At 41.4% G+C, this 9,662-nt stretch overlaps 1 protein-coding gene across 1 annotated transcript in view; it reads right to left on the bottom strand.

Annotated features, from left to right (window-relative positions):
* Positions 1–691: 691 nt before the first annotated feature.
* TMEM114 (transmembrane protein 114) overlaps positions 692–9,662 on the bottom strand; it is a 60,834-nt gene continuing 51,863 nt past the window's right edge. Inside the window, exon 4 of the mRNA XM_082261017.1 lies at positions 692–1,212. Coding sequence (XP_082117143.1) covers positions 983–1,212 — 230 coding nt within the window. The 3' untranslated portion in view covers positions 692–982. The remainder of the gene's footprint in view (positions 1,213–9,662) is intronic.

The following is a 9,662-nucleotide window of genomic DNA, read 5'->3' as shown; positions in this document are numbered from 1 at the left end:
CTGGCTGATTTATGAAAAAGAAAAAATTATTTTTTGCTGTAAAATAAAAAATAAAAAAAACTAGGGCAACTTTTCCAATTGCAATACTTCTGTTATAACATTGTACATGTGCTGGGACTATTTGTGCACAGCTAGTACCTCTTTTGTGGCTGCAAATATGACCTAAAGGTTTTTAAAGTTTGCCTCCCATGAAATTCAATGGGGCGTGCCGCGAACTTGCGGTTCGCAGACTTTTGAGAAAATTTGCGGCTGACGTTCGCGAACCGCCCCGACCGATGTTCGTCCATCTCTAATGATCTATGCTGGGACTGATCATTCCATTCAGGTTTAGTGAAAAGAAAGTTGGAGTTTAGCTTTACATACATTGTGTTGTACAATACATATGATAAACTAGCAATAAAAAATATTTTATTTAAGGACAGAAATGGATAAAATCAAGGAACAATGGTTCTCTGGAAGTCTATGCTGGTATATCTTTTCCAAAATGATATTCTTCTAAAGATGAAGTGGTAGATTACTGAATCAGATATGAAAACACTCATTGTCATCATATCCATCTCATGCAAAAATAAAACCAAGTTTATTTGATAAATTACAATTTTACATTTACACAAAGTCCATACATGTCTAGAACCACTTGTGGTAAAATAAATAGAATAAAGAGAATATATTAACACCAACACTGCTAGTAACAAGGCACATTCATCAATTTCTACTTCACAAAAAGCCCTAAACAAGTCAATTGTCACTCTTGTTTAAATTTTGCACAGTAGGTATTTAGTGGAGGAAATAAACAATACATTGCTTTTCCCACACTGTAATTTATGTCTACAGTAGAAAATACAGGTTTGACAGGACTCTACAAAAGATCGTGTTGTAAAGTTCAAAAGTTAATTTGGATCTTCTTGTGAAATCTAGGAGACAACAATATACACAATTTTCATGAGGTAAATGCAGTGGTGAGTAGGGTCCTCTCACTCATTTATATAACCTGATCTCCAGTTCGTTTGAGGCCAGTAACTCTGGCTGCCAAGAGAAATGCCATTCCAGTCAATATTTCTGTGATGAAAGATATCCATGCCAAAGCCAATGACCATCCAAAACGTATGTCAATTTCAGACAGAATTGCGCTGCCTGAGGAATACAGTACATAATTAAATGCAGCAGCAGAATAGGCAATGTAAATGCTGATTCCCGTTAGAGTCACTAGTGCTGAAGAGAAAAGAGAGAAAAAAAATTAATATGCACACATTTTTCAGTGCCAGTTAAATTCAGTATATGTTTTAAAGTAAAACTGCGACCAGGCTATGGACATTCAAAAATGTACGTATTCTTAATTTGCAGTAAATTAGTTTCAAAACGAGCCCTTACTGTGGAGCAATTAACCTTCAAAGTTTACAGCAAACAAACGCTTTCAGTTTTATTTCAGCAGTGAAATAATCATTTTGATTTTTTTGTGTGTCATATTTGCTGGTTGGAGGCTGAAAGGTGGGAAATTTGAGTGGAGAGTCATAAACAGTGTTTCTTTTGGTGATTGTTGTGTTTGTATTTTAGGTGTTTTTTTTTAAGGGGTCTTTCCTTGCAGTTTTTTACACCCTTTGGCCTCTTTCACACAGAGCGGACCCTATTGCGATCCTCTCCGGCACTTTTTTTTTTTTATGGACACCCGGTCCGTATGTCCGCATTAGATCCCATCAGTTTGCGGATGATATACAGACATAATGCATGTCTATGGGATTCTGGATGTCAGCGGATGACACCGCTGACATCCGATTTTGCGTCCTTTCCGTTTTTTAAACGGAAGAAAAATAGGGTTCTGTTCCGTTCCAAAAAACGGAACAGAACTGAAAGGACGCAAATCCGCAATCCCATTGACATGCATTATGTCCGTATATCACCCACAAACGGATGGGGTGATATACGGACATACGGAACGCCCGTGTGAAAGAGGCCTTTCTGTCACTTTTTAAATAGGCTTTTTTTTCTTTCCTTCCTGCAGACTACTAATTAAGGGGAGTGGTTAATTGGTCAAAGGTAACTTTCTGTAGGACTCTTTTCTGATCTTGCTTATTCTTGAGCTTGCCACCTTTTTGTTTGCGTGTTTTCTTAACTGTTTGTATTCAGAAGGTACCTGTTAAAGTCCCATTTTTGTTGTGCTCTTACATTTGTATAGCCAGGTGCCTGGCTAAGAACACGGTGTGAGAGAAACCCTGGCTGCAGCTGCTTTCTGTAGCTGCTGCCCTGCGGTGCTGAACTGGTTAGCAGCTATATCAGCAACCAGAGGGAGCTGCTGAGCAGGAAGAGTTAAATAGACTTATTCAGGCAGCACTGCACTGTGGGAACTGTAGTTCAGAGGAGAGAGGCCCTACTGTAATTAAGAGCTTTTGAACTGCATTTCCCAGAGGGAGATTGCCAAGAGCAAGGGAAAGAGATGCATTTTTTTCAGGCTGTAGAGGACACAGTTTCCTCTTGCTGTGAGGGAGGCAGAGAGTGCACATCACTGCCCAGTGTGCACCACTACTGCTGCATAACAGCAGTCTGAGCAGAATCTGGAGTGCTGAGTTTGGGGTGACAATGACTATACAGCCAGAGTCACCTGGGTGCAGAGCAGAGAGTGGACTAATCACTGTGTGTGACCAGATGGTAAATTGCAATATCTCCGGAACTGGTGAGCTGCTGCTTGCAAACTTGACTGGGGCTTTTCTCATGTGCACCAATGGTACAACTTGGCCCTAAAGAGCTAAGCTAAAGAGCCAGCTAAACAGTTAGGACTAAAGACTGTCCTTTTGAAGCTGTTACAGAGAGACCCTTACCTATTGCTTATGCTAAGAGGTATCTCTCAGGTTGCGATGCACCAAATCCTAGCCATTCTCCTATAGTGCACTCTAGATTAGTTATATTATTATTATTCACACTGCAATTAATGTTTATATACACTGTTTATTGTTGACTTTGCTGATTCATGAGTTAATCCCAAAGAGAAAGAGGCACTGCCACCTCGAAATGCTTAGCCACAACCGCCAGCATCTGATGTCATTAGCCAAGTTCCCATGCTTTTTTTTTTTTCAAATTATATCTTTATTTCTTTAAGTTCAGTTACATATACAGTATATACATTACATTTTAGCTTTCAAGGTTATAATTACAAACCATTTATTCCCTTTAAGGAACCTTAGCCTTTCTTTGGCAATCTATTACCGAACCCAAAAACTCCCATTTCGTTCCTTTTCCTTCTTTCCCCCTTTCCCCCCTGTCCCCCCAAAAAAAAAAAAAAAAAAGAAAGGGAAAAAAAATGGTGCACAGGTCTCTACACTCCTATATCATTATATATCTATCTTCTCCGCGCAGGTTCTTGTCCTGTACTTGGAAATTACCTTTCTTCTGAATTAACATAATCTTTCCACTGTTTCCATTTCTTCTCATATTTATCAGTTTGTTGATGAGCAGATAGGACTAATTTTTCTAGGTTATGTATTTCCTCAACTTTCCTTAACCACATGTTTATGTTAGGTGGTTCAGTCTCTTTCCATTTAAGAGGGATACATATCCTGGCAGCGTTCACCAGATGTGGTATAATGGATTTTTTGTAATTTTGTATCGGTATGCTGGGGGTATGGAGCAGAAAGAGGGCAGGTTCTTTGGGAATATGACATTTCATAATTTCCTGTATTGACCTCCGAATCTGCTCCCAAAACTCTTCTAGTTTAGGACATTCCCAGAATATATGGAGCATTGTCCCTCTCTCTGTCCCACACCTCCAGCACAAATCTGTATTTAATGTAGAAATTTTATTCATCCTAACCGGGGTGTAATACCATCTGGAAAAAATTTTGTAATTCAGTTCTTGAATTCTAACGCAAATTGAAGTTGAGAATACTGACTTAATTATTTGATTTTCCCGTTCTAGTGAGAAGACAATGCCCATTTCCCTCTCCCATTCCTTCAAAAAAGGAGGTTTACGCCGTTCTACTGATGTCATTAGCAGGGAGTAAATTTTAGATATAGCATGTTCCATAATTCCATTTTGAGTGCATAATTTTTCAAAAGGTGTTACCTCTTTATCATCCTGGGAGGGGACTTGCAATGTTCCCAAAAAATGGCGTAGTTGGAAGGCACGCCATAGATCTAGGCCGAAATGGCCTGAGACGTCTGTTAATTCCTCCATCGTTACCCAGCCTGTCTCTGTTAGGAAGTCAGATATTTGTATAATTCCTCTATCTGCTAAGGTCTTAAATTTCCTGTCTTGATATCCTGTCTCAAAGTGGGGGTTTCCTAGTATTGGATACAGTACGGAGTTCTCCCGTATTAATTTATCCTGTTTAAATATTTTTGCACAAGTTTTGATCGTGTTTCCTATAATAGGATGTTTCTTTATTGATACTGGTAGGATCTTATAACACCATGGGGCTCTTTTCAATGAGATCTCACATTGTGCCTGCTCTAAGTTTGGCCAGAGCTTATATTCTCTGTGTCGACACCAGTCAATCACTCTTCCCAGTTGAATGGCTTGGTAATATTTCTTTATGTTCGGGACTGCCAGCCCCCCATCTGTTTTCGCTTTAAATAGATATTTTTTCCCTACTCTCGGACGTTTTGAATTCCAGATGAAATTCATTATCATAGTTTCAATCTGCATCAAGTATCGAGGTGGGATGTGTATGGGAAGTGCCTGAAAAATGTACAGGAATTTTGGTATAACACTCATTTTAATTATATTGCACCTTCCCATCCATGAATGCATTCCTCCTCTCCACCTTAGCAGTAGTAGTTTTATAGATTTTAGTAAGGGAATAAAGTTCAGATTAAACAATTGCGATATATTTGGTGTGATCGATGTCCCCAAGTATTTAAGGGCTGTCTTAGTCCAGTTCAATTTAAAATTTGCCCTTAACTGTTGTTGGAGTGTCCCTGGAAGTTCTATTCCCATTGTTTCGGATTTAATGAAATTTATCTTCATATTAGATTGAGTTCCGTATCTCTCCAGCTCGTATAACAAGTTGGGGAGTGATATAATTGGATTCGTGATCGAGAATAGGACGTCGTCGGCATACGCTGATATTTTATACTGATCCTTTCCCACGCTGATGCCCGAAATATCCGAGTTAATTCGGATTCTGCACAGGAAGGGTTCCAGTGATACTACAAACAGGAGCGGAGACAGGGGGCACCCCTGTCTCGTTCCGTTTGTAATTAAAAACTCTGTAGATAAAATTCAGTTTACCCTCACTTTTGCAGAAGTTCCCATGCTGTCAGACATGATGACAGATCCTGAACTGATATAGCCTCTGGTTGAGCTTGTATAGCTCCTAATACTAGCAGTGTTGCTCCCATCTACTTCAACTGATGCAAACCTTCGTGGATGACAGCGTTTAAGTTTGAGATACACTTTTATTCCTACTTCATGTTATTGAATAATTTGCATTTCTGACTAATAAATCATTTAATCTACTGCACCTTCATTTTCCTTCCACATTTTCTAAAACATGTGGAAAAAATGACATTCAAAAAGACTCACTATGCTTTATATAAAATACATTGGAGTATTTGCTTTCAAAAATGTGGTCATTGTCATGGTGCTCCAGAGTCTCCAAAAATGTGTTAGACAGTTAGAAAATGAGATGCGTAGTTTATGCCCCAAAAGTCCTGATGGAACTTCTTGGATTTTGGGCCTCTCTATGTCGCTAGGCTGTGAAAAGTAGTACTTGGGAGAAGAAGCAAAATGAGTTTCGTGGTGCAATTCTAAGCATGCCAATGGTAGAAATTTCCTATTGACAACTTTGTGTAAAAAATACATTTTAATTTCCTTTCTACATTTTTTCAAATTTTTTTTAAAAAAGCTCACCATACCTCTCTCTAAATACCTTGGTTTGCTACTTTCAAAAAAATGTCATGTTGGGGGTGTTTGTACTGTCCTGGCATTATAGTGCCTCAAGAAAAGGCAGTCAGTATATCAGGATTGACCAATTTTCAAATGTACAGTATATACCATAGTTTGTAGACTACATAAGTTTCACTCAGACTAAAAAATATACACCTATTTGGGTTGTTTTTACTGAAGAAACATAGCAAAATATGTTTGCTGTAAAATTATGAAGAACGATGATTTATTTGCAATTTTTTTTAACAGAAACTAGGAATTCTCTAATCAAAACTTTTGGTCTATTTTTCTTTTATATGGCAAAAAAATTAAATTCAGTGGTAATTAAATACCACCAAAAGAAAGCTCTATCTCAAAAACAGATACAGTTGTGCTCATAAGTTTACATACCCTGGAAGAATTTATGATTTCTTGGCCATTATATGAATGATAACACAAAAACTTGGGGGCGTGGCTTGGCACGCGAGCGAGATGGCCGCGTGAAGAAAAAGCTCCTAAGCAGGACCGGTGTCAGAGAAACAGCCATGCTGCAACTGGCAACTCTGCCAGTACTTCCAATGGCCGCAATGGACTCAGGCCATAGACTCATTGTCAGTGAAATGGCTGTGCTGCAAACTGGCAACTTTCCAGTACTTCCCATGGCCGCAATGGACTCAGGCCATAGACTAATTCACTGGCCTATAAAAGGGCTCTGCTCAGCCCATCAGATTGCTGGATTGTCTTCAGCTCTTCCTGTTTCCTGTGCATTGCTACTTCCTGGATTCCAGTTTGACCCGGCTTGTTCCTGACCTGTCTGCTCTCTCTCCTGGCTTTGACCCTCGGCTTCGTCTGACCATCCCTGCTCCAGTTTGGCTCTCCTGTTATCTGATCTCGGCTTGGCTCACGGACTTGCTTCCTGTCTACCTGCTCTCCAGTACCTGATCTTGGCTTCCCCACGGACTTGTCTGCTTCTGGCTTTCCTAACATACCCTTGGCTTGCACCTGTTGCAGCTTCCTGTGTTTGACCCCCGGCCGGTCTTACACCTACTGCCTGGTTGTTCCTGGTTACTCCTTGGACTGTCCGGTGTATTCCTGCCCAGCACTCTGCTAGAGACCGCCTGTTCACTATCAGGACCCTGCTGGCAACCAGTGCTTCTGTGGGCGCTACACCCTCTGTCTCAACCCCAGGGGTGTGTCGCACTCAGCCGCAAGGGGAGCCCTCTCTGCATCTCGGCCACGGATCAGGTGCGTGACAACCGGTCTCCTCAGCCATAGCGGGCTCCACCAGAGTTAGCATGGGCAAAGCTAACAAGCAGGGAAGCAGCAACAAAAACCCTGCGCTCCGGACCGAGCGGTTCTACCGGCAATATACCGGATTTTTTTGGGTCACAGTCAGCTGCCATGAAGGGAGCGCACGAATCCAAGATGGCGCGGTCGGCGCCCCAGGATGAAGACAGTGACTATGACACAGACTCCATAGCGGACACAGAGGACATGGTGAGTGATCCGGACCCCTTAGATCACCCACTGACCTACAAAGCGATGACAGCAATAGCTGCTGATATAAAGAGCTCCTTTGCTACAGCTATAGTAGATCTGAAGGCAGACATTACCAGGCTCTCAGACCAAATGTCGGCTGTGGAAAAGGCTGGGAGGCACAGGGACAGAGTTATTAAAAAGCTGGAGGATGTTGCCCTGACACACTCTGCTCACCTTATAGCTATGAACAGGCAGATCAAGGACCTCGATAACAGGGGACGTAGAAATAATGTCCGGGTTAGAGGAGTCCCAGAATCTGTCGGTAGAGATGAGATTAAACCTGCACTGCAGTCTGTGTTTAACAGTCTTCTAGAACGCCCTGCAGAATCACCTATAGATTTTGAAAGAGCACATAGGGCACTGCGTCCTAAGGCCCCAGATGATGCTCCCCCCAGGGACATCATCTGCTGTCTCACTAGTCACCCCCTGAAGGAGGAAATTCTATCAAAGGCAAGACAGAATGACCGAATCCTTTTTAACGATCGTCAGATCCAGCTCTTCCAGGACCTGTCCCCCATTACCCTAAACAACAGGAGGGCCCTCAAACCCCTATTGGAAATCCTCAGAACAAAAAACATCCAATATAGATGGAAGTTCCCCTTCGCCCTACAAGCAACATTTGGGGGTAAGCAACACCTACTGCGCACACCAGCAGAGATTCCGGACTTCTGTGCCTCTTTGCACCTTGAAGAAATTGATCTTCCAGAGTGGTGTGCGGAGTTCCTGATCCCTTTGCCCCAAGATGTTCATCTAGAGGGGATGGAGGCTTCCACCTCGCGTTCGCCCCACCACAAGAAGGGTAAACAGCAGAGGAAGCGAGAGCTCAATTCCCTGTTTGGTTGTTCACCCAAAAACCCTAGAACACCAAAAAATAGGGATCGTCCCTGATTATCTTCTCCATGCTGCAAGCCTCTGATCTTCCTCTTGTCCACACTTTTTCCCCTCATCTCATCAGTTCAGGCTCAACCGCCCTGGGTCCTACTTTTTATTTCTTTTTGTATTTGCCTATACTCTCTGGATTTCTCCATTCTCTCTATAATACCTCTCACCAAAGCTTAATGCTTTTTTCTGTCCGCTAGGGGGAGACAAAGACCACACAATACTACAATATCTGAACATTAACTTACTGCCAATTTTTGAACTTGCATTACAGAACTGTTTCCATCTGCATTTTCCTGACATCCGTTTTTTTTTTTTTTGGCGCATTTTTCTTTTTTCTCTCCATGGAAGACTCTTTTTCATCTTGGGATCACACCCACTTGTGTCTTCCCCTTCATTTAAAATAACTGTGTCTTGTAACGTCTGAAGACTGTTCCTAACGGTTTATGTGATATTTATTTGTATAGCTACTTAGGTTGTCGCTCTTCGCGCCTGCGTCCCCCTGGATGTAGGATTATTAGAAGTTGGCAGTCTGCAATTATTAGTTCCTTGAAAAATATTCAGCAGAATTCTCACATAACCTATTCATTTTATATAAATGTCGGGGCTTTTAGTTTGTAGATAAAGTCTTCTAATACTTATATTGTGCATAATCTGTATTGTTGGTCACTAGATGGATGAGGGACTCCACTAAAGGCTCCCCTCCCCAGATCGCCTTTTTGGTGAGGTTTAAGTGGGAAATTTTTGGTTTTAAGCTAGAAATTATCCCCCACACAGAATATGGTATGTTTTTCTGACTCCCGTGTTTTGGAGTAACAATTCGCTGAATTGGGAGCCCGCTCTTATGTTATTGTTTTTTTTTATTAAACTTTTTCTTTTTCGGAGATCCGATGCTGCTGGGATCAATTACAAGTCTTACATTTAGTCACTAGTATTTAGGCAGCTCTCTTGTGACGCCTTCCACTACCTCAACAGGATTGTTTTATCTACAATTTAGCATAATTTGTTGTATCTAAATCCTACGTCCTAGCGATCTCGGCCGAGTTGTTATCCCGACTCGTCCGACCTCGCTCCACTGAGAGTCTTCTCTCTTCCTCTTTTCTTCTACCTTTCTTATCTTTTTCTTGAACTCTCCCCTTTCACCTTCCTATTGTGTCAATCCCCGCCCCCATCCCTCTCCCCTCCTCCACTAATACCCATAGGTACATTTATCCTTTTTTTTTTTTTTTCCTGCATATCCCATTTCCTCTTTTATTTACTTGAGCCTTACTATATAGGTAACTGCTCCAACTGAAGGGACTTCTCCTCTGGACATCATGGCGTACGCCCACTTAGGTAAGAACCCTTTTCTGATTTCGCACAACATAAATGGTTTGAACATTTCAGA

Source organism: Pelophylax lessonae, assembly GCF_965119305.1.
Source record: "Pelophylax lessonae genome assembly, chromosome: 6".
Classification (NCBI taxonomy): domain Eukaryota; kingdom Metazoa; phylum Chordata; class Amphibia; order Anura; family Ranidae; genus Pelophylax; species Pelophylax lessonae.
This window is presented reverse-complemented; position numbering and strand designations above follow the sequence as displayed.